Source organism: Lynx canadensis, chromosome B3 (assembly GCF_007474595.2).
Source record: "Lynx canadensis isolate LIC74 chromosome B3, mLynCan4.pri.v2, whole genome shotgun sequence".
NCBI lineage: Eukaryota > Metazoa > Chordata > Mammalia > Carnivora > Felidae > Lynx > Lynx canadensis.
The window spans coordinates 121,980,310-122,006,242 of NC_044308.2; the positions used below are offsets into that span (position 1 = coordinate 121,980,310).

The 25,933-nt window shown below is 41.8% G+C and overlaps 2 protein-coding genes across 3 annotated transcripts in view; both read right to left on the reverse strand.

The window, feature by feature from the left end:
• TMED8 (transmembrane p24 trafficking protein family member 8) overlaps positions 1-1,483 on the reverse strand; it is a 69,544-nt gene extending 68,061 nt beyond the window's left edge. For both annotated transcript variants that reach the window (XM_030319668.1, XM_030319667.1), the window contains exon 1: positions 1,396-1,483. In XM_030319668.1, the coding sequence (XP_030175528.1) occupies positions 1,396-1,432 (37 nt within the window). In that variant the 5' untranslated portion in view covers positions 1,433-1,483. The remainder of the gene's footprint in view (positions 1-1,395) is intronic.
• On the reverse strand, positions 623-25,843 carry VIPAS39 (VPS33B interacting protein, apical-basolateral polarity regulator, spe-39 homolog). The gene is made up of 20 exons (XM_030319666.2): positions 25,742-25,843; positions 21,737-21,829; positions 20,284-20,386; positions 18,004-18,150; positions 17,125-17,163; positions 16,710-16,774; positions 15,930-15,986; positions 14,663-14,755; positions 13,990-14,023; positions 13,397-13,499; positions 11,818-11,845; positions 8,231-8,304; positions 6,449-6,524; positions 5,867-6,001; positions 5,152-5,193; positions 4,735-4,824; positions 3,592-3,678; positions 2,933-3,022; positions 2,427-2,531; positions 623-1,678 (listed from the first exon to the last, which is right to left on the reverse strand). Exons 2-20 carry the CDS (start codon positions 21,827-21,829, stop codon positions 1,658-1,660), a joined length of 1,482 nt encoding a protein of 493 aa, XP_030175526.1. The 5' UTR covers positions 25,742-25,843; the 3' UTR covers positions 623-1,657.
• Positions 25,844-25,933: the final 90 nt, after the last annotated feature.

Here is a 25,933-nt window from a genome sequence, read left to right on the forward strand (position 1 = left end):
ATAGAGTCTAATCCCCCAAAAGCAGAGTTTGTCAGCATTTGCATTACTGACATTCTGGGCAGGATAATTCTTTGTTGGCGGGGGCTGTCCTACATGGTAGGATATTTAGCAGCATCCCTTGCTTCTACCCACTTGATGCCAGTAGCATTCACCAGTTGTGGCAACAAAGCTTCTCCAGATTTGGACAGTCTCCTGGGACCCAAATTCTCCCAGTTGAGAACCACATGCATTTAAGCATGCTCTGTGCCTCTATACAACATCTCTTCTTTCTACCCCTTCACCTGCTCCGCACAGTCACAGGAGCATAGACTTCTACAAGTTCCAAGAGAAACATGCCCCCCTATGACAGGTTAAGATAGTGAGTCCAGAGAGAAAGGGATTCACCCAACATCACACAGCTTGTCAGCAGCAGAGCTGGGACAAGAAGCCAGGTCTTTTGTTTCCAGGTACAGTGCTCTGTTAACCACACGGCTGTACTTTGCCATAAGCACCGTTACTCCATGACCTGACGTGTGTTGACAGACTACTGAATGCGGTCACTGAGGCAGGTTTGTAGTGGTCCCAAGAGACAAGGCAATTATTTCATTGTTCTGCACAAAACAATTGGGAGGGAAAAGAGAAGGCACCAAGGACGAAATAGCTTTATTAGGAGTCTAGGCATGTCGGGGAAACCCAATTCAGTGATAGAGAAGAGAGGCTTCTATTGGTACAGAGCAGGAGGCTAGCACTCCAGAATACCCTCTTGAAAACCAAGCATGAAACTAAAACCTCCATCTTAATTAATATCCTAACTGTCTGAAATGCTGCTGAGTTTAGCCCTGGTGGACCTTCTGAAAGCTCCTAGTGAAATAATGAGATTTGTGCATAAAGGAAGAGCTCTCCAGCACTGCTGAATCTTAGCTCCATATAAAGTTACAGGTCTGGGGTGGGAGAAGTAGAGGAAACAGAAGTAGATAACAGGGATGTCCTTATCCCCCACACAAGGCCATCTTGGTGTGCAGGTGAAAGAGGAACCACAAGTCTCGAACAGAGGCTAGACTGGGACAGCAGAAGGACACTGGCTGAAGAAACACGACGTCTGGGCACTCTCTGTCATTATGTGGAGGACTCTGTGCAGTCTGGTGTGAGGGCACCTCCAACAGCTCCTGGCTATACTGGCACCCCTTCCTGAGGTCCCTTGAGAGAGAGCCATTATGGTTCTATTCTGACTTCATTCAGAGCAGAACTGCCAATGTCCAGCACCAAGTCCAGGGTCATAATTAGCTGAGAGGGATGGAGTGGCCATCCTATGATCCCTGACCTCTTAGTCTAGGAGACTTCTTTTCTAGAGCAGTCATTTTCCCAGACCAAGAGAGATCTTGCCCAATATGGGCCCAATCTAGAAATTATTCCCACCTTCACTTGAGCACCAGGTGGAGAGAATCTTTCTCATGAGTCAGAGCTTTAGATCTTGGCCCTTAGATGATGATTCTTGGACAGAAGATCAGTCTGAAGCTGTCTGTGCCCAGACGCTGGTTTCTGTCCTAAGAGTAGCAGACATTGCCTGTTGATGATGGGTCCAAAGCGATGTGATACTGTAATTCTCCCAACAAAGAGCACTCTCTACTATAGGCAGGAAAGGAAGAAATGAGGCAGGTTTCAGGGTAGCTAATGCCACTTAATTCTTCCATCGAATTTGCTGTGGAAAAGAACAAACAATGATCAGTTTCCACTGACCCCTACAGACAGGCAGGGGAATACAATAAAACAAGGCTCACAGCTAGGTAAAGTAAGAATAAGGAGAATGGAGGGGGAAGTTGAAAAATGTTTTTCTAATATGTAGGGGAGTTTGCTTATTCAGAGATGAATTAAATACCCATTCTGTATCTTACAAGCCTGATTTAGGGCATTTATTCTGGCTCTGCCCTCCTCAGGACCAAGATTCACTAGCTTTAGATGACTCCATGGTAGGCTCCCAAATATCTAACAGGGAGCTAAGCTCTATGTTAACAAAAAGCTCAGTAATTTCATGCTATGAGAGATGAGTCAGTTGTGTTGCCCAAATAGCTAAAAGCTGTTTTAGCCACTTACTTCCAACCAGTAGATCATACCTGGCCCCAGAAAACTACCATCTGGATATTTTACGTCTGCAGCAGTCATTCCCATGGTCCCTGGGCGTGTACCTCCTACCTGATGTGTTTAACGTTTATCAAGGTACTATGTGAAATCTCTGCCCAAGGTCTCCAGATTACCCCTGGATCATCCCACATCTCAGGAGTAATTTCTGCCTTTCGAAGCAGCGCTTCAGACCCTTAGGCTCACAGACTCTTATATCTATGATGCTCAGCTAACTGTGACCCCATCTTGGCCTTGGGAATATATACTTGATGCTACTTTGGGGATCATCTCCTGAGACTGCTTGCAGGGGGTAAACTGTAGCTGCTTACCGAGCTATTCAGAATGGCATCAATCTTCTCCTCCTCTGCAGATCCTTTATCCACTTTGCTCCTGTATGCTAGCAACTGCTGACGATCCTTCAGGTCCCGGCAAGTCTGTACCAACACACAGCAATAAAACTTCCAATGAGCCTTCTCTACAAGGGCCTTTTTCTTCCTGTCACTCCCACCACTGGGCCAAGGTTCAAGGAGAGACTGAGAGGCTACAGTGGGAGGACAGTGAGGTCAGGCACCTACAGAATTTCTTACTGAAGAGCTCATGCGGCTGGATTCAGTTCTATGAATTCTCTGAATGCAACAAGTTTATAAAAAAAGAGAGGTCAAAGGGCTGGGAAAATAATACAGGAGAACAGGTCTCCAAACTAACTCTTGCCAGATCATCTTGTCTGTTAAAGCCAAAATTGAAAGAAGTACCATAGGATCTAGACAGAGAAGATCATAATCCCCCACTCTCCACTGAGGGTCTAACTCAGGCTTCTCCTTTCTTAGGGACTCACATCAATGACGACATCATGGCACTTGAATTTGGTGGCTAAGTTCAACTTTGTGTCCGCATCTTCCACCAGATTAACATACTCTTGTAATATCTATAGGAAGAGGTACTTCTGATTAATGACTCCCAGACTCATAAAACAAAGAGTTCTAAAAGCTACACAAAAAAAATCCTGAGGAAGGCATGAGTTCCATATCTGATGTCTACAATTCCCACCATCAACCATAAGACTAGTTCTGCAATAGGGAGTGAGGTGGACTCTGGCCCAGGAGAGACAGGAAGAGCACACTCTGCCTTACCCTATAATTAGACATCCATGCCAGCAACAGGTGTGTTCTAGATCTGATCCGGTGCTGTGCTCAGTGCTACTTGATGTCCTTTGTCACTGAGCTCTCCTTTTGTATCATTTGAGTAATATGTCCGTGCTCCACACGGGCTAAACACAGTAGATGCTCCTCAGAGGGGGGCAGTCTGGGATTCCTTCTAAAGGGCAGAGGACAACTTCCCTACCTGACCTTTTCTATATCAAGATCCACTGCAGCTACTATATTGTCTTTAAGATAAGACCAGAGCAGATCAAGTCTCCCATCACTGACCAGTAAGAGGCTAAAAGTTAGGTCTCCTAGAGGATCCTGTACCCAACTCTCTTTAGGAGGCCATTACCTGGACAGGGGCACTATTCTTGTGCAAAATTTCTACAACCCGATGGAAGCCAATGGGCGCTCTCTTCTTGGTGTAGCCCAGCCAGTTCTGAAAAGGGAAGATGAGGCAGCAGTAGCTAGACAAGAAAGACTCAACACACTTTGTAACCATTCATTTTATGGTCAGACTAGAATAACACGGTAGGGAGTATGGATGGATGGGAGGTTTATATGCTCTCATATAATATATATGTGTGTGTGTGTGTGTGTGTGTGTGTGTGTGTGTGTGTGTGTGTGTATGCATATATACAGCAGGGAGGCTGGCTGGCTCAGTTGGTGAAGCATGCAACTCTTGATCTCAGGGGTTGTGAGTCTGAGCCCCAGCCTGGGTGTGAAGATTACTTAAAAATAAAATCTTAAAAACAAAAAAACAAGTAAGAACCACCTAACAAAGGGAAGAAACAGAAAATTCTCAAACCTATAGTAGAAAAAAGGATATTTAAAATATAAACAAATAGAGACAACCAAAGTAATGTAAGATCCTTGATTGGATCCTGACAGCAAACACAAAAACATAAAGTTTTAAAGAGCCAATTTGAATATAGACTATACATATGATATTATATTAATGTTAAGGGCCTGGGTGGCTCAGTCAGTTAAGCATACAACTCTTGATTTCAGCTCAGTTCATGATCTCACAGTTCATGTGATCAAGCCCCCTGTCAGAGCCTGCTTGGAATTCTCTCTCTCCCTCTCTTTCTGTGACCCTCCCCCACTTGCGTTTTGCCTCCCCCTCTCTCAAGATAAATAAATTTTAAAAATATATTAACATTAAATACCCTGAAATTGATAATATTGTGGTTATAAATGAAATAGATGCTTAAGTATTCAAGGGAAAAGTGTCACGATGTCTGCAATTCACTTTTAAATGGTTCAGCAAAAAAAGAGAAAGTAGATATGGCAAAATGTTAATAAACTAGTGAAATAAGTAAAGACTATTTGTGTTTATCATACTATTCTTTCAATTTTTCCTTCAGTTTGACAAATAAAAGGTTGGAGGAAAAATGTAAACCAGTAACTAGAACTCGAGATTCCCATGAGGCATGAGGTCACAAGACAGTAACTCCGAGGCCCCAGCAGCACCACACAATTCCAGGGCACCCACCTTTGTGGTAAAGAGGGCATCTACATCATGCCAGGCCCTAAGCTTGGCACGAGCAGCCAGGGCCGTCAGCACATACTGTTTATCTGGGATCTAAAAAACAGAGACCAGAGGGATTAAGGGTAAGTAGAAATGCATCAGGGAGAATTCTAGAAAAGACAGGCAAAAATATCCCCTGGGGTTGATTCTGCCCCTTAAAATGCACAAATCTCTCAAGTCATCAGGAACCTCCTCACTCCCAAGCCCCAGCACCACTGTAAGCCATTCGGTTGCAGTCTTTCTTCACTTCCCACAAACTCAGTCCTTTCTACCTTTAACTGTGAATATTAAGGGACTTCTTGTGCAGGGTTACAAAGCAATATCCACTCCACGTAGTTATCCTGATACTATCTTACCCAACAGTGACCAATTTATAGCTACCTTAAATGTCTTCTTCAGGTTGACTGGACTGCTGAATGTCCCCTAGAATGAAAGTAGAGAAGGAATTTTAGTGTTATTGACTTTCTCAAATACCACCTAATCTAACATTTTCTTTTTACTACATTTCACTCTGTAGCCATTTAAACACAGAAAATAATTTAAGAGAAAAACTCCAGCAGGTCTAATAGGATATCACAACTTGGCTGAATGAAACTGGATTAATACATATATTTCCCAATTTTAATGTTAATCTTGTGACCATTATGATCATTCCCACCTACTACCATTAAACTCAAATCTCTTCAAAAAACAAAATTTTTTAGAGTACTCACAAATACTTAATACCCTGCTGCTCTTCTCTGTACCATGCAAATCCATTTGAAATTATGGACCTTTGAACAGGGACTGCTGTGGGACCAGCACTGGTGAGACAGAATGTGCTATGCTAGCATGCCAGCTCACCGGAAGCCACACAAGCCCTTACAAACCTCTTTTTCCCACTTGGCCCACCCCTTCTGAGCATAGAAAGTCAAATAACATGAAGTTCCTTATCCATTGTTCCTTATCCTTTCTGAGGGCCAGGAAAGCTTCCAGGTGGACTTCCAAAAACTATACACATCCATTGTTAAGAGCACAAGGAAATAACTGGCTTCAAAGTATATTCCTCTTGTGCAGTGCGAGTGTATGGGGTCTTTCTTTCACATTTTGCCTATACCTCAGCCTCCGTGTAATGGTAGAAGCAGGAGTAGAAAAGCGTGGTCACTAATGGCATGTTGAGGATAGAAGCTTTGCGGGGGTGCTTCCGGAAGATCTCAGTCTGTCCTGCTGATTCTAGATGCCGATCATTTGCCTGTGGTGTAGTGAAACAAGTGAAAAAAAACAACAATGTCCACAGAGTAGAGGTAGGAAAAAAACATTAAATACTACAGCAGTTGTGTTTCCTATCCTAGGAAAGAGGCAAAGATGAGAAAAAGAAACTGCCCAGGATATCCCAAGGGAGTTTAAAAACCATAAAATGATGACAGAGCCATGTTGAATGGAGGAAGACTGGAGAAGTAAGGATGAAATGGGAGTTCTAGGAGGAAGAGAAAATACTTCCAGGTTAAGAGCAAGTGAGAAGGAAAAGGATGCCTGAGAACAATGGAGGGAAAAGGGCGATCACGTAAAGAGGAAATGAAAGGCTCTCGCAGAGTGTAACAGGAAATGACATATATGACAGAGCACAGAAGTCTGCTAGATGCTGAATGACACTGAGCACTGGCATTGAAGCAGAAAATGTAGAGATAAGGAGTCTAACCTCAATAATGATCTGACGTTCCAGGAGGGTGTAATGGTCTTGGATATGTGCAGAATCTTCTGCTGAAAATGGCAAACTGGTAGAGAGCCAGAAGGTTAGCGCCGCTTTTTCTACTAAAACAAGAAACAAACCCAACTAAACCAAAACACCACTCTAAGCACAAGAGGCTCACAGCGCTTCACAAATCTGATCCCAATGCACCTTTAGACCATCCCTGAAAGGCAGAGAGAGAGAAAGCAGAAAACAGAATAGACCTTTGACTAGGATTTTGTATTTAAGGTTTTGCCACTTCAGGAGGGATCCTGATCAGCACCTGGCTGGCTCAGTTGGTAGAGCGTGAGACTCTTATTAATCTCAGGGTTATGAGTTCAAGCTCCATGTTGGGTGGAGAGATTACTTGAAGAAAAATAAAATCTTTAAAAAAAAAAAAAAAAAGGGAAGGAAGGATCCTCAAAGTCCACAAGATGTATGTAGTCATCAGTAGTTTGGCTGAGGAATTAGTTAGAATCCTCTCACTCTGGGAGCTGGTGACAAATGAGATACTGAGTGAGTGAGCTTAGCCAACTGCCTATCACCCACAACCCAGTGAAGTGCTGTGGTTTCTTACTGCAGAGAAATAAGGTACAATTAAATTACAAGGCATGGTGATACGTTTATAGATTGATAAAGATCTCACAGATCTACACAAACTTGATCAAGGGTCCCCACCTTTCATCTTACATGTGAAAATGTTAAGAGACAAACAGCGTCTTGCCTAAAAGTCATACATGGTAAGTCAAGAGGTAAGGCCAGGAATAGAAGCCAGATTTTAAGCTTCCGGTTCACAGATCTCTCCTTTAGAAAGTGCTGTCTTAGTCCCATACTCCACTCACTCCTGGAAGAATTCTGAAACTCAATTACACTATCCCAGAGAAGCATGAGCCACAGCCAATTTTTGCAAGAGATAAAGAGAGACAGCAATAGGTTTCAGTTCCTTCACTATTCCAACTTTTCTCTTGGTTCACCAGAGGCCACTATGACATAGCTCAGTATTTGATAATGTTCAAATTAAGGATTGCACAAAGACAAATTTCTAAATGTGAAACCGGGCACTCACGTCCCATTAGGGACTAAAGCAACGATGAATACTGAACCTGGAGTAAGGCCTACCGGGAAGACTCTATACCTGTCTTGAAAGATAGAGGGAAGCAAGTTTCAGCCCAAGATAACAAAGCATTTTACGATAATGAAGGTTATTCAACAATAAAATAAGCTACTTCCAAGAGCAGTGAGTGCTCATCACTGGAAGAATAATATGTGGGGCTGGTTTTTACAGGGACTTACATCCTGGATAAATACCTAGGCTGAATCAGTGGTTCTTGTGCTTTGGGGTCTCAAGGACCAGTAACACTGAAAATAATATGGAAGGTAAAGTGTTGCTGACTTTTTATTTTAATATATGAGGTCATTTAAAAAAATTCCAGTGCATTTTGTCACCAAAAAAAGGAAGGAAAGGAAGGAAAAAAAAAATTCCAGAATAAAAGGCAGTCTTCAAATAAAATAAATTTAGCAGTAGAAAAAATCCTCTTTTTATTGCCTTTATTTTTCTCAATTTACTACCCATCAGTGAAAACTCTACTGGGGAATTAATTTTGGAATCACTTCACTGAATGAGACCATCTTTAATGATGCTTATATGACCCACTATTAGGCTTTCCCTTCAACTACCTATCCACTCCTTAGTCTCTTCGCTTCTCTATTTAAGAAGATTTATGCTTAAAAACATTTCTCCCCCATACTTACCCAATGCAGGTCTTAAGAAATTCTTTTCGTTTCTCGGGGTCCTGAATGTTCAAGTGCTCTCGATAATGAGACAACTACAATTAAAAAAAAAAAAAAAAAAAAAGGCAGGCTTTGAGTTATTTTGTCTCCTTAGAAGGCTGAGTTAGCTATGTAACTAGACCTTCCATCCTTAAAAACTAAATTCTTCATTATCAGAGATTCCTCTGGGTGTGGATGGGTGTGTGGGTGTGGAGAGGATAAACAGTGATTCAAAATTGCTCTTCAGGGGCACCTGGATGGCTCAGTAAGTAGTGCATGTGACTTTGTTTTTTTTTTTTTAATGTTCATTTATTTTTGAGAGAGAGAGAGAGAGAGTGAGTGTATGAGCGGGGGAGGAACAGAGAGAGGGGGAGACACAGAATCCCAAGCAGGCTCCAGGCTCTGAGCTATTATTAGCACAGAACCCAACGTGGGGCCTGAACCCACGAACCACGAGACCGTGACCTGAGCTGAAGTCGGACACTTAACTGACTGAGCCACCCAGGCACCCCAGTGTATGCGACTCTTGATCTCAGGGTTATACAGATGACTTCAAAAAAAAAAATCTTCAAAATCACTCTTTGGTTTATTTATAACTGCAATATCTAATACAGTAACCACTACCCATATCTGGTTTACATTTACATTTAAATGATTTAAGTTAAATTAAACAATTCAGATCCTTAGTTACAGTAGTCATTTTTTTAAGTGTACAAAAGCTACATGTGGACTAATGGCTACCATATCCAGTAGCACAGATACAGAATGCTGCCATCATCGTAGGAAGCTCTATTTGGACAGCGCTGGCCTACAATGAAGCACTGAGTAGCTGAGCACCCAGCTTTACTCCAAAGTTTGGCTTTAGCCTATTTAACTAAAACCAGCTTTTGCTTCAGCCTTAGTCTTTCAAAAGGCCAAAGAGCTAAATGCTTACTTCAACATTATTTTTGGCACCCTTGACCTTATATGCAATCAATGGTAGCATTATCCTGTAAATACCTAATAATTGACAACATCAGTAACACAAGTAAGGCAAGTCATCTGATTCACTGTTGACACGTGAAGACTCACATTCAAATACCGTAAGTCATACATATAACTCTGAAAGACAATCTCCTTATGTGCTTTCTATTTTGGAATTCTGAAAAAGGAACTGAAGATTAAATCCCTATTTGGGACGCCTGGGTGGCTCAGTCGGTTAAGTGTCCAACTTCAGCTCAGGTCATGATCTCACATTTCCTGAGTTTAAGCCCAGTGTCAGGCTCTGGGGCTCTCTGCTGTCAGCACAGAGCCCACTTTGGATCCTCTGTCTCCCTCTGTCTCTGTCCCTCCCCCACTTGCACGTGAGCACATTTGTGCTGTCTCTAAAGTAAACATTAAAAATTAAAAATAATTAAAAAGTTAGTCCCTATTTATTATTACAAGAGCTAATTGATGCAATAATTTATGATGGTTATAAAACTTGAGATTTTATGCACATTAAAAACTTTCCAAAAATAAAAAAATAAATAGATTAGGGGCACCTGTCTGGCTCAGTTGGTAGCGCATGCAACTCTTGATCTTGGGGTTGTGAGTTCAAGCCCTACGTTGGGTGTAGAGATTACTTAAAAATACAATCTTCCATAAATAAATAAACAGATTGACAGTTAATATGAATATTAAGAGAATGAACTGGCTTTAAGAAGGACAGTATAGGGGCGCCTGGGTGGCGCAGTCGGTTAAGCGTCCGACTTCAGCCAGGTCACAATCTCACGGTCCGTGAGTTCGAGCCCCGCGTCAGGCTCTGGGCTGATGGCTCAGAGCCTGGAGCCTGTTTCCGATTCTGTGTCTCCCTCTCTCTCTGCCCCTCCCCCGTTCATGCTCTGTCTCTCTCTGTCCCAAAAATAAATAAACGTTGAAAAAAAAAAAATTTAAAAAAAAAAAAAAAAAGGACAGTATATCCTTTTAGGAACAAGTATATAAAAATGTAAATGATAACATAAAATAGAATAGAAATTATATCATAATCTAATCTTCATAAAATGTTTGGTATACAATCATTCCTAGTATTAAAGAAAGCAATCTTTGAGAGCTATGGTTTATTTTTATTGTTCAATTCCATTTGGCCTTAAGTCTTTCAGGAAAGTCCTACTTAGGTAAACTTCCCACTCTGTGAGGAGAAACTGAAAGGAGACTATCATCAGCTTTGTCAATTCTCAAGTTCATAAGGTTGGAAAACTCCAAATTTATATACAACAGCATGCATGTAAATCTGAATCTTCAATTCAAATATAATAGAGAATAGGAAGAAAATAAAGCTTTAGAAGAAAATGCGTTACCCAAACACATCTATTTTCACTAATCAAACTTCAAAACAACAAACTTTATAAGAATGCTGTATGAAGAAAATTCCCTACAGCTTCCAATCTGTGGAGATTAGGGGCGCTTCAGTGGCGCAGTCGGTTAAGCATATGACTTCGGCTCACCTCATGATTTCATGGCTCATGAGTTCGAGCCCCGTGTTGGGCTCTGTGCTGACACTCAGAGCCTGGAGCCTGCTTCAGATTCTGTGTCTCCCTCTCTCTGCCCCTCCCCTGCTCACACACACACTCTCTCTCTCTCTCTCTCTCAAAAAAAAAAAAAAAAAAATGAACATAAAAAAAACACAAATCTATGGAGATTAAAAATGTAAACAAAAAGCTTTTCAAAATGATTGCTACAGACTGCCAATCACTTTCAGTAGATTAAGATAAAGGATTTTTGTGATTGTTCCATGCCTTGAATATTACGTAAAAGTTCCTTTTACAAAATGTGACTGAAAAAATATTTTCCTCAATTTTATTCTGCTGTGTGAAGAAGGTTAGCAAGATTATTAAGCGTGCCAGCTGAATGTGAGCACTGATAACACCACAAACGTGTGGTGTAGTGACTGAAGGGACAATCCTGCCATGGATATGCTGAGGAATTCTTACCCCTGCACTACAATGGCAAACTTTTAAAAGCATATCTCTACATTTTTAATAAAATAATGAAATTTTTGGTACAATTTCAGATTTATTCTGGTATTTCAGGAGTTTATTCTGTAATGGTGAAAATCTGCCAAAAATCAGTTTGCACACTTGGCCATTCAGCCCTCAGCCAAAATGTGTATTGGGTGCAGCCCGGCTTGACCTATCTTCCTTCTTGACCTATATCTGCTTTCTAATCCCTCTTAACTCTCCAACATTTTCTAGTATTAGAAGCCAAAACCCAAAAGCTCCTACAAACCAGGAACTGAAAACAACTAAGAACTAAAAAACAAATTACAAATTGACCAGGCCAGTTTTTTATTCATTTATTCAAAAAGTGTTTACTGACACGCCCAATCAAAAGAGCATATGAAAAGAAACAGAACATCATTTGGATTTAGTTTTCAGGCTTCCCAGTGCCTTTCTCTTCCGGATGCAATCAATACCAAAGGAAGGAAACTGTTAACTAGTCTGGGATCTCGGAGGCTGGGTTTTGGCTTAGATTTCTGGGATCTTGGAGGCTGGGTTTTGGCTTAGATTTCTGTTAAACAGGTCCCCAACTGAAACAAAGGCCACACTTACCGCAAGCTCTTCTGTTCTATCTAGGAACCTGGGAAGAAGCAGAAGGGAGCAGGGCATTTTTATCTATTGATGTGTGGCAGTATAACCTCACAAAATAGGATGGCTGATATTCAAACTCATTTGCCTCCATAAATGAAATAAGCCCTCCTCTTAAAATTTCTATGAGCAACCTCTTCAAAACACATGGTGGATCAGGTATGATTGTTCCCCTGATCGCTCTAGCTGAGAAAGAAGCAAGGACAAGAAGGCATTGCAGGACAGTAATAACTTTGTAATGTTAACAGGTCTGATAGGCTCAGAGCCTCCACAAAACCTTAGCCCACAGTAATCTTACAGGGTTTTTTGGAAAGATTAAAGCCCTCTTCTCTGTCAGAACAATCTTGGAAACAGATTTTCTATATTATTCTGTTGTTTTCACGTAGTGTAGAATGGGTTTTGTCTATCCCAAAGGTGGTAAGACCTTGGAGAACAAGGACATTGTCTTCTAATTCTTTCTTATTCTGAATGGACCACTGTAACTAACGTCACTGCTTTGGCCTAGAGGTGATGCCTAATAAAGCCTCGTTGATCGGGAGGGAGGGAGGGAGGGAGGGAGGGAAGGAAGGAAGGAAGGAAGGGAAGGAGGGAGGGAAGGAGGGAGGGAAGGAGGGAGGGAAGGAGGGAGAGAACAGCCTGCCTCAATGAACATGTCTTCTGCAAATTCCTGGCTAACATCTGTAATCTTGGCCCTGACTAGGTGATCTGCTTTTCCCACCATAGTCTTGGGGCAGCTCATCACTGTGCTGGAGTCACGAGATAATTGGAGTTACCATGGGCCACGTTATCAGCCTAAACAAAGGTTCTAACCCCTTTCCTGACATTGAAGACAAGACATAATATACGTTTTAAGCTAAGGGCAGGAAAGTCTCTACTGATTAGAATGAGATAGGGAAGGAAGGAAAACATGGTAGAAGATATTCTCCTGCCCCTGACCACCAGCACATATGCCTACCTCTTGCCTCTCTACCTATTAGAATCCTACCTAGTCTCAATTCCTAAACATCTCCATGAGGCTTTCCTTGGGTATCCTGACTAAAGATTGTTATTTTCTTCTTTTGCTCTTCCACCGTACTTCCCACTGGCATCATTGGGGACCAAGCAATAAAAGATACCTTTATTCTGAGTCTTTTATAACAAAATGCTTAAAAATATTAATACAGACTATGTATTAAGCTAAGTGCTTTTCCCACACTAACTCTTTTAATCTTCATAATAACCTGCCGGGTACAAATCATCATTTCCATTGTACAGGTTTGGAACTAATGCTTGGAAAGGTTGGGCAACTTGCTCAAGGTCACTCTTTGAACTAAGTGGTGTTGCCAGTATTCAATGGAGGTATGTTTGACTCCAGGGCCTCCTTCTTAACCACCTGCTATACTGTCACTTTATCACAGGCTGAGGTGCATTATTAGTTATCCCATCACCGTTTCAGTATCTTATCTAATAACAAAAAAAGGACAATGTCTTTTCTCTTTGTATTCTCCAGCGTGCTTTGAATAAAGACTCAGTAAACTTCATAGACAAGATGATCAGTTCTTACCTGAAGAGGTCTAAAAGCAACTTTTGATCCCCTATTTCTTTAAGGAAGTGAATGAGATGTCTCAAAGCAACCTGTCGCACCTCCAGCTCTCGGAAGAGGATCTCTGGCAGGCAGGAAATAGTTAGGTGGGGAAATTAAAGCCTATTACTCAGGTGTGAAATTGGTCTCCCTCCTCATACATTCCAAACATCTCAGAGCCAATCACAAGCAAGGAACAGTTTTTTATGGTACCCATTCCTCTGGCTCAATCCACCATCAATGCACTCCATGGTCCAGGGCAACTCTTAGCCATTCAGTCAGCCTTCACCAACTCAACCAGCAGGCACCTAGCATGGACTCTGAAGTCCTCAAATCAACACAGCCATCTGTCTGTCTAGCAAATAGGGACACTTTGAAGTTAATAGACTTATCACCCTACAGGATGAAAAACTGCCCTCAAGAGATGAGATGGATACTCTGAAGTCTTAGGCCATCCCAGCTGTCTCAGAAACAGACCTGATGATGGTACATTCTGATAAAAGCCACAATGACATTCTCCCTTCAAATGTAGCAGGTATCTTGTCGACTGAAGATTTCTCTCAACCCATGCTCACCTTTGCTCAGTGTCCTCTTCAGGAAGATCAGAACCTAGAGGAAAGGAGAACAAAGAATAAATTACTCTGTGTAACCTTTCAAACGCAAAGCCCTGCCCTGAGCTCCTGATGTCTAGAAATGATGTCAGCGACACATTAGGCATCTTGGCAGATGTCTAAGAGAAGTCCACCTGCCCATTCCCACACTGGCAAGAGACACCCCCTCTGAGAGACTGCTATCATACGTCTTTCTCTCTCAGATTACTTTTTAGAAGCCAACCTGCTACTTCCTGATTATAATCAAGAGTTCCACATACAATGCAAGTCCTGCCAGCCGAGCCTCAGAGCATGTATTACTGAGAATCCTACACTTTAAGAGGAATCGAGGGGGTGCTTGGGTGGCTCAGTTAAGCATCTGACTCTTGGTTTTAGTTCATGGTTTGTGAGTTCAAGTGCCGCATCAAGCTTTGTGCCCACAGCACAAAGCCTGCTCGGGATTGTGTCTCTCCCCCTCTCTGCCCCTTCCATGCTCTTGTTCTCCCTTTCTCTCTCTTAAAATAAACAAATAAATAAGAGAAATCTAGGATCTTTACTAGACATTTAACCTAAAATGTTAAAGTCCTATTCTGAATGGACTCTGAGAAACTACTGAAAACAACAATTAAACAAACGACAAACAAAACCCACAACTTACTGCAGTAATGACATTTCCATCATGCATGCTTACTGCTTCCTCTAGGAGTTGTAGCTTGTCCTGTAAGGAGCGAAATCTTTCTAGTGAGCAGGCCTGGCAAAATAAGAACAGAATTAGCGTGCAAGAAAGTCCTGATGTCCTGATGAAGTCAATGGGTAGAGAGATCACCTGTTCTCTTTTTAAGGAGGTATAACTTACATACAATAAAGTCTACCCTATTCAACTGTAATATTCAGTGAGTTTGACAAGTTCATATACTACCATAATCAAGATACAGAACAACTCCATCACCCCAAAAAGTTCCCTTGTCAGCTTTGATGTCAACTCCCCCCCCACCCAATCTCTAGCCCCTCGCAACCATTCACCTGTTTTTAATCACCAAAGTTTTCCCTTTTCTAGGATTTCAGAAACAGAACCATACAATATGTACTCTTTCACATTTGGCTTCTTTTACTCAATTTCACTTTTTTTGTTTGTTTGTTTGTTTTGTTTTTAGTAGGCTCCACACCCACATGACTTGAACTCATGACCCTGAGATCTAGAGACACATGCTCTACTGACTGAGCCAGCCAGGTGCCCTTCAAGATCACATTTCTGAGATGAATCAATACATTGTGGTGAGTACCACTAATTTATTCCTACTTACTGGTAAACAGTTTGCCATTGTATGGACATATCACCATTTATCCATTTATCTCCTGAAGGATATTTGGGTTATTTCCACTTTGGGGGCTATTATAAATGAAGCTGTTACAAAAATTTGTGTATAAGTCTTTGAACATAAGTTTTCATTCCTCTTGGATTGTAAATATCTAGCAATGAAGTTAAGTGTATGTTTAACTTCATAAGAAGGTGCCAGACTATTTTCCAGAGTAGTTTTAACATTTTCCCTTCTTGCTCTCAGTGTACCAGAGTTCTGGCTCCTCCACAGCGTCCCAATGCTTGGTATGATCAATACTTTTAAGTTTAGCCATTCTAGTGGCTATACAGTGGTATCTCACAGTTTTAATTCACATTTTCTTGATAACTGTTAATGTGAAAGAACTTTTCAAGTGCTCTTTGGCTATTCACGTATCTTTTTTTGACGTAACTGGTTACATCTTGCACCAAGTTTTTTACTGAGTTGTTTATCTTCTTATTGAAGATAATCATTGTTCTTTATATATTCTTGATAAAAAAAATCCTTTATAACATATGTATTTTGAAAATGTTTTCTCCCAGCCATGGTGCTCTTTTCCCACAAGAATTCTCTCTCCAGTGGCCTTACCTTGCCCTTCCGAAGGCGTCGCACTGTGTCACTGGGGCTCCAGTCATTGCTATAATCCTAGAATATTAGCAACACACGAATCTCAAGAAGTTAAGGGATCAGCATTATCAGTGTGCCAGCTCCTCACTTAAAACTCTTATCTTTATTCCCTAATGGGGAAATATTTTGTGGGAGGGAATGAAAAAAAATGAAGAACAAGAATGGTCTTGTTCTGAGCGTCTGAAGAAATTACAACAGGGACAATACAGGCAAGAAGAGATGGATCAAAAAGGGAAAGAACCAACTGACAAAACCATAACCCTATGCCTACTGGTTCAGGATGTCACCCCCTAGATACAATTAGTCACATTTTGGGATTCTAACTGACGGTTATGCAGACACAAGGAAAAGAAGGAGACATGTTTCTCTTCTGGATCTTATGATATACTTCCTTCCTTATGAATCAATTTACTTTGTTATGTGCTTCTTGGGAATATGAGCTCCACAAAGCTTCCAGACCACCGCGATGATCAAAAGTTTCAAAATACAGCCTTCAAAAGGCAGTATAATGGGTAAGGGAAGTGCGCTAGGACAGAATCAGAAAATAAACGGAGTCCCAGTTCCACCATTTAATCGCTGTGAGACTCAAGGCAAGCCCTGATATTTAGAAATCCAGTTTTCTTCTCTACATAAAAGTTAAGGTATTAGCTGGTCAAAAAGTTAGGAAGATCAAGCAAGATAACGTATGTCAAAGCACTCTGCACTGTGTGAAGTGTCACACCAGTGCAAGATATAACTCACCCTGTACTCCCCCTTAGGTCTGCCCAGCTCTGGAGCATAGCTTTTGGCAGGTGTGTCCGACAGAGCTGGAAAAAATAGGCAGCTGATTCAGAAAGACACCATCTTCATGTCACTCCTCTCCTCTACTGCTTCCTTCTCACATGCATTTTGTTGACTCGTGAAGTCCCAAGGCATCTTTATGGCCCAAAGTAGATCTCAGCTCCTCCCCAGAAACAGCGCCCCTAGAAGTCACCCCTTACCCCTATAGCCAGAATGATCTTGACCTCCTTACTCAAAATATGAAAATTTCTCTAATAATGGTGGTAGACTCAGAAAACATTTCATCTAATTACCACCTATCTCCATGACCCTGCAGAGTGTACCCCATATCAGTAACTTCTCCCATAGTACTCCAGAGCAGAGGGTCAATGCTTACCATCCGAAAGAGACTGGAAACTTCCAGGTCTAGTTCTCCCTGGAAGTAAAGAACATGTAAGGGGAGAGGTCAATAGTTCCAGTCAGAAGCATTTCACTTGGTTAAGGATGCAGTATGTATAGAACCTTTTTTATGCAATGTGGGAACTCAAGGCTTAAAACAAACCTCCATTCAACTTCAGAAATTTGAGGTGCCATGAAAAACAAAGTCAGGGAAAAAAAATTTTTTTACTTGTGGTAAAATATACATGACATAAACGTTTTTTACCATTCTTAAATGTACAGTTTGGTGGCACTGAGTACATTCACACTGTACAACCATCACCACTATCCATCTCTAGGATTTTCTCATCATCCCAAACTAAGACTCTGTACCCATTAAACAATAACTCCCCATTTCTCCTAACCTCCAGTCCCGGTCACCACTATTTTACTGTCTTTATGAATCTAAATACTGTAGGTATCTTATAGAAATGGAATCATACAATATTTGTCCTTGTATGTCTGGCTTACTTTTTTAAGGAACTGCCATACTGTCTTCCGCAGTGGCTACGCCATTTTATATCCCCACCAGTAGTAAACAAGGGTTCCCTACAGCAATGCACAGGGGTAGGCAGGAATCCTGACCTAGGTAAATTTCTTCAGCACCTGCCACAGAACTAATGTCAGTTTTGTTCATCATGTTCCTGCCAAATCCCTCTGAACGTCTCTCTTCTCTGACTTCTAATCCCTAACTGCCAGTTCCAAAGATAATTCTTTATCCTTCAATAATCTTTCTCTTCCAGAGTAAATGAAAATTATAAACTGAGTGCTTTTTTTTTTTTTTTTTTTTGGGAAAGAGAAAAGGAGGGCCCCCCTACCCCTTTAACAATCTCTTTACCTCTAAAAAAGCTGCTCAGGGAGTAGGTAGAAGTAGGTTTGGGTAATTGTGCATAGGAGGAGAAGCTGTTTCGGCTCTTGAGCTGTTCACGCCCCTCCTGGTTTGACCCACTGTTACCAGCAGTCTCTTTGATGGACCATGAGATACCTGTGAGATAGAACTAAATCAGTGATTCTCATACAAAATAATCCTTGATATACAGCATTCTGATAAATACTAAAAGTTTTTCACCAGAGGCCCCGGTCTGTTATTGACATGGACTTAAAAAATTGAAGTAGAGAGAAAAAATAAATTCAAATCGACTCATCAACAGAAAAAGGAGCAAAGGAAATTAACAAATGGATCACAGAAAAGGAAATTCAAGTGGCTATTAAACATACGAAAAGATGCTCAACCTTACTTTTAATAAAAGAATTACACAAAGTAAAAGTGCACTGAGATACCATTGGCCCCTGTAAAACTGGCAAAGATCTAGAGTTCAATAATACCCTGTGTTGGCAAAGCTGTGGGGAAACAGGAACACTCAAACATCGCTGATGGGGGCACACTGGTACAGTCCCTGTGGAGAACAATTTGGCAATATCTAACCCATACAGATACAAATACCCTCTGCCAGTGATTCCACTCAAGAATTGATCTTTCGGGGCGCCTGGGTGGCTTGGTCGGTTAAGCATCCGACTTCGGCTCAGGTCATGATCTCACGGTCCATGAGTTCGAGCCCCACGTCGGGCTCTGTGCTGACCGCTCAGAGCCTGGAGCCTGTTTCGGATTCTGTGTCTCCCTCTCTCTCTGCCCCTCCCCTGTTCATTCTCTGTCTCTCTCTGTCTCAAAAATAAATAAATGTTAAAAAAAAGAATTGATCTTTCATATACTCATATATGGGCAGAAAACAAGGTTATTGATAGCAGTATAAACAAAAGATTGGAAACAATCTAAAGTTCATCAAAAGTGGACTGTTTAAACAAATTATGGTAAACCCATACAACATAATCGATGCTGTTGTTTTAAAAGAGAGAATGAGAGTGGGGCGCCTGGGTGGCTCAGTCGGTTAAGTGTCCGACTTCAGCTCAGGTCATGATCTCACAGCTCATGAGTTCGAGCTCCACATCGGGCTCTGTACTGACAGCCTGGAGCCTGTTTCAGATTCGTCTCCCTCTCTCTCTGCCCCTCCCCTGCTTGTGCTCTGCTTCTCTCTCTCTGAAAAATAAAATAAAATAATTTTAAAAAATAAATAGAGAATGAGAAACTTCTTTACGTACTGATATGGAAAGATCTCCAAACTATATTGTCAATTGAAAAGAGCAGGGTATAAAGCATGCTACCACTGGTGTAAAAGAGGGGATAAGAATATACATATTCCTATATGCATTTCCAAATGTAAAAAGAATCTTTAGTTGAACACACAGGAAGCAAACCACAGCAGTGTTTTGGGATAGCAGGGACTGAGAACAGTAAATGCACGATAGTGTTGGAGGGAAACTTTTCATTGATTGCCTAAAATACTATATTTTTAAAGTGTGATGATATTCCTACATTAAAAAAATTTTAACATTCTCAAAAATCAGATGGACTCTGCAAAAGCGTTAAGTGGTATTATATAACAGCTAGACGATGAGACTTGGTGGCTAAGGAAGTCAGTCCTGCCAGCCAGTTAGGAGCAATTAAGCCAATAGTCCCAAATATGACTGCATATTGGAAGCACTTACAGTACCTATCATAAATTAAGACCCTCACCCCCGAGACCTACTGAATCAAAGTCTCTGGAGTGAAGCCTAGGAATTTAAATTTAACAAGCACCACAAGTGAGTCTGAAATACCCAGCCAAGCATTAACCCTAAGACAGCAGACTAGACAGCCACATGGGAACTACTGTTATTTCCTCAAGTATCTTCTGAGGTTAAATTTCCAAATGTATGCTCATCTGAAAATAGTCTACCCTAGGGGCGCCTGAGTAGCGCAGTCGGTTAAGCGTCCGACTTCAGCCAGGTCACGATCTCGCGGTCCGTGGGCTCGAGCCCCGCGTCAGGCTCTGGGCTGATGGCTCAGAGCCTGGAGCCTGTTTCCGATTCTGTGTCTCCCTCTCTCTCTGCCCCTCCCCCGTTCATGCTCTGTCTCTCTCTGTCCCAAAAATAAAATAAACGTTGGAAAAAAAAAAAAAAAAGAAAATAGTCTACCCTCATTCCCCTTCCTGACAAAACACTGAGAAGACAAGCAAATGGAGCCCTCATTAGTGACAAGAACCCTGAATATCAATCCCCTCCTATAGCCTCTTCTACTTACTTCCCACTGGCTCCCCACTCCAGCTGACTCTCTCCAAGTCATCGTCATCATCATCATCCACGAAGTCTCGAAGACTATTTACTGCTCTCTTGGATTCCTTTAACTGCGGAGGGACATAAGGCAGGGCACTCAGGTAAGCAGTATTTCCCACCTATCTCTTTGACAATCAAGGTGGCTGAGCAAATGACACTTAAAGATGGCAAACACTTTCACCCTTTGCAATCTAGCCTGCCAGATACTTGCCAAGAAAACAAATTGTTCTTTAGCCAACACTGCAGTCCAGTGGCAAGAGTTAAAAGGAATCAAAGCTGCTTTTAGGTTCTAATAATAGGGGCACCTGGGCGGCTCAGTCAGTTCTGACTCTTGATTTCAGCACAGGTCATGATCTCACAGTTCATGGGATCCAGCCCCATATCAGGCTTTGCACTGACAATGTGGAGTTTGCTTGGGATTCTCTCTCTCCTTCTTTCTGCCTTGCCCTAGAGTGCATGCGTATGCTCTCTCAACCTCTCTCTCTCAAAATAAATAAATAAACTTAAAAAACAAACAAACAAACAACTCTTGAGGCGCCTGGGTGGCTCAGTTGGTTGAGCATCCGACTTCAGTCAGGTCACGATCTCACGGTTCATGGGTTCGAGCCCTGCATTGGGCTTGCTGCTGTCAATGTGAAGCCTGCTTCAGATCTATCTGCCTCTTTGTCTGCCCCCGCTCCCCTCAAAAATAAGAAAAACATTAAAAAAAAAAAAAAAACCTCTTAAAAAAAAAAAGTGCTAATCATATTCCTGGCAATGACTTACTGTGTAAACCTGAGTGAGTTTGTCCATCTCTCCAAAATAAATGTTTCCCCATTTGTAAAATAGATGCAATAAAGACAACTTCCAGGGGCACCTGGGTGGCGCAGTCGGTTAAGCGTCCGACTTCAGCCAGGTCACGATCTCGCGGTCCGGGAGTTCGAGCCCCGCGTCAGGCTCTGGGCTGATGGCTCGGAGCCTGGAGCCTGTTTCCAATTCTGTGTCTCCCTCTCTCTCTGCCCCTCCCCCATTCATGCTCTGTCTCTCCCTGTCCCAAAAATAAATAAACGTTGAGAAAAAAAATTAAAAAAAAAAAAAAAAAAAAAAAAGACAACTTCCAATCCAATTCATCGTTCAAAAATAACAATTACATCATGTGATAAAAGACTTGGGGTTCTGAGGGAAAAAAAAAAAAAACTGAAAGGAATAAGTTACCTTAAGAACAAAAGTAAGAAGGGTGGAGAGTTGATTTTTACAATCTTTCTGGCTTTGTTTTGAAACCTCTTTTCTATGAAGATTTTTCTAAAGGTCTGACCCCAAACACTTCTGAGCCTAATGGAGACACAGTCAAAAGCTAGCTTACCAAGGACACAAGGGGAAGGAATTTTAGAGTGGCACTGTGGAAGAGGTGTGACCTGCAGCAATTGCTCAAGAAAACCCACCTGTGACAGTTCATCATCTTCATCATCAAAGGTGAAAGCCTTGAACTTGGAGCTATTCCAATACTCCTCCTCATCACCTTTTGTCCGATTCATCTGGAGTAAGAGTAAGACAGATACATGTCATTTCCTGGATCACTTCCCACAGAGCTCCAAAAACTTTAATTTCCTTCACTACAAACTCTCCCTCCCACCCCACACCCCAGTAATTTGGGGACATTTCAAAGAATTAGATAGAGCAAATATTGAATCTGCCACATAAAATCAGATCCTTGCATCTCCAACTGATCAAATCATACTTTTCATCCTCTAATTACCCACGAGTACTCTTCATTCCTAGACTACCTACTTTGTTCAAGGCACTCTCTCAGGAGCTGTGAGGGATATGTAAAAAATGCAAGACAGGGGCACCTGGGTGGCTCAGTAGGTTAAGCGGCCAACTTCAGCTCAGGTCATGATCTCGTGGTACGCGAGTTCAAGCCCCGTGTTGGGCTCTGTGCTGACAGCTCAGAGCCTGGAGCCTGCTTCGGATTCTGTGTCTCCCTCTCTCTCTGCCCCCCTCCCACTGACACTCTGTCTCTCTCTGTCTCTGTCTCTCTCTCAAAAATAAACATTAAAAAAAAAAAGTACAAGACACAGCCCCTCTTCTGAAGCACCTACAAGAAAGCTGGGGTATTCAGCATAGATATGTATAAAGGTAACAGGACAAGACAGGCAAGTGTTATAAGAATGCATCCCAAATTTTGCTGAATACACAAGATCAAAGTATCAACAAAACCAGGGCACCTGGGTGGCTCAGTTGGTTAACCATCCAACTTCGGCTCAGGTCATGATCTCACAGTTCATGAATTCAAGCCCCACATCAGGCTCTGCACTGACAGTGAGGAGCCTGCTTGGATTCTCTGTCTCCCTCTCTCTCTGCTCCTCCCCTGCTCACACTCTCCCCCCTCTCTCAAAAATAAATATTTAAAAAATTAAATTGAAGAAAAAGCATCAACAAAACATAAAAATTGCATTCATGTATTCAACATTTATCTAATACTGAGTGCCATCTTTGAGGCACTATTCCAGGCTCTGGGAATACCACAGTGAATAAAAATGGCTCTTGTTCTCATACATGCTTGCTAAATGTCAGAAGAAAGAAAGCAAAGATTAAATGAAGTAGAATTATCCTGACTGTATCTTCAAATTATGATTAATTTACGAATAAGTATTGGCCAAATTCTGGGAACTGAGAGCATGGCCAAGAAAAGAAAATATATGTATAAAGAATCAGTCAAAATACCACAAGTCCCTCCCATCACTATTCTAAAATTAGATTTCACTCTGAAAAAAATTATCAATGCCAACTGGACAGAGTGAAAACTGATTTAAACTAAGAAACAGTGGGGTGCCTGGGTGGCTAAGTCGGTTAAGGGTCCGACTCTTGATTTCAGCCTGGGTCAGGATCTCACAGTTTCTGGGATTGAATCCCATGTCGGGCTCAGCACTAACAGCAAGGAGCCAGATTAGGATTCTCTCTCTCCTCTCTGCCCTTCCAGCCTGCTCACACATGCTCTCTCAAAATAAATAAATATTAAAAAACAAAAAACACTAGGACGGAGTAACCAAAACTCCCAAAGCAACAAAAAGAACTCCAAAGGCTACACAGGGTTAAATTCTAAAGAATTCATTTGCTTTTCCTTTTCTCTCAATGGTACCTTTCACAACAGAAGCTTGACATACACTCATCACGGCAGCCCTGTTGAAGCTTCTGATGGCCCTTAACATACTCTACAGATATTCCTTAACTTACAATGAGGTTAACATCCTGATAAACCAAGCATAAGAAAATATTGTGAGTGGAAAACACTGAACATCATGGCTTAGCCTAGCCTACCTTCAATGTGCTTAGAACACTTATATTAGCCTGCAGTTGGGCAAGATCATTTAACGCAAGGCCTATTTTATAATGAAGTGTTGAATATCTCATGTAATTTATTGACTACTGTACTGAAAGTGAAAAAACAGAATGGCTGTGTGGGTGCAGAATAGTTTAAATGTACCAGTTGTTCACTCTTGTGATGTGGCTGACTGGGTGCCGTAGCTCACTGTCACTGCCAAGCATCACAACAGTGCAGTGCTGTATATTGCCAGCCCGGGAAAAGATCCATATTCAAAACTCACCCTACGGCTTCTCCTGGATGTGCATCACTTTTGCACCATCATAAAGCTGAAAAATCGTAAGTCAAACCACTATAAGCCAGGAAATCATGTGTACTCTCACTTCCTGACTCTTGTGTTTTCAGAGGATATAGGGATTGCAAAGGTATGGTGGGAATTTTCTAATGTCTGATCCCTTCCCATGGCAGACATCACTAATCAATTTCTACTGAACCCAGATGTAACTTAAAAATCCTTTTGTATATTTAAAGCCAAATAAACAAGTCGACAGATGCAATGAAATCATCCTTCATGGTGGTACAAGCACAGACTTTATAGTAGGCAGCTTTGAATTCAAATCTTGGTCTCCCAATTCTGAGGAAACTGGGTAAATAATTTTACTTCTAAACCTTGGAGAAAATGATATCCTACCTCACAAGATTGCAGTGAAGAAGAAATAGGACTCAGGGAACACCTAGCAGAAAGTAAATACTAAGGATCAGTTCTTTTTAGTGTAGGATATTTTACTGACACCTTTCCATCTAGTTTCCTCATCTGTAAAATGGGCATAACAATAGACCCCTTACCTTATAAAATTGTTGTGAAGCTTAAACTAGATCATACATGTGGAGCACCTAGTGTCTGATACAAAATTAATGCTCAGTATTAATTTTTATTAGTAAAGCATCATGGTAGCTTAGAAAAAGCTAGACAGAAAATACTTTCAAGCAATCCTAAAGATTAAAAAAATTAATCTGACACAAAAATGCTGAAAGTGGCTATCACCAACACTGAAGACGTACATAGAGCATGTAAATGTCCCTGGCACAGATTGCCAACTTAATAGAGCACTCTCATCCTCACAACAGCTCTGTAAGGTAGGTCTGGCAGATTCCATCTCTATTTCACTGATGAGGAAGATGAGGCACAAAAGAATAAGGTACCAAAACCACTTTGCTAATTGCTCCTATAATCTAGGTTTTCTAGCTCCTGGATCACTTCCACTCTGACATGCATGGTCCTTCTGTTTTACTCTAGGGAAAACCAGGGCAGTAAATAAATATCTGGAAATATCTACAGATAAGCATAGAATGTGTCTAACACACCCGATAATCCACCAGAGAATTTCTGGAATCGTTTTTAACCATGCAACCGCAGGAGATACTTGCCACCAATTTGTACTTCTAGCCAAATCAGAACGTAAATTTACTTGCCAAGTAAAGAGATAATGATAAAGATTTAATGGCTCTACAAGTTGCAGCAACCAGGTACAATTTTAAGAGTGACTGGAAAAAGTGCTTCAACATGATTTCAAATACAGCAGAGGCTTGTCCCTATCGTCACCTGTACTGAGAGCCCACAAGACAGGGAAGCAAATCCGAGGTACAGGACAAAGGAAGGACAACAGGCATCAGAAAAAAAAAAAAAAATCCACAACCAACACGCTCCCAGCCTCAGGACACTTCAGAAACCAGCTACCGAGAAGTTACACTCAGATTCAATTATCTTCTGAGCCAGGCTTCCACATGTGAGGCTATTAACGGAGACCGGGGAATGTGGGTTAACCTAGGAAGACTCTACAGGCGAAAAGTCGAGGAAGCCATGGACCTACTGCAGTCGCCAGAGTCCGGCGGATCGTTGGCAGAGTAAATGCTCTTTCAAAATCAAATGTCGAGGCTCACTCACAGCCCCAACCTCGAGTGCACTCGGGCTCGTAGCGTACTCGGTCGCTCCGACTGGAGGAGTCGGGCCTGGGGGGGGGGGGGGGGGTCTAGGGACACCTCAGAGAGTAAAAGGAAAGGATATGTCTGCGGCGTGGCCGGACTCAACCAGACACGCGGCCCAAACGTATTAGGACACCCTCACCTCTTCCACACCGAGCCCACCCTTTCAGGGCAGCGTCAGACTCTTCCGCCGCTGGACCACCCTTTCTAGTCAGGCTAAGCTGCATAGAAAATGGGCGGAAGCGAACAGTCGCTGGGTGGGACGGCGGAGGGAACGTGAGTCAAGAAAGAGGCCGCAGAGCATGCTGGAAGTTGTAGTTTTCCCGCCTTTGCC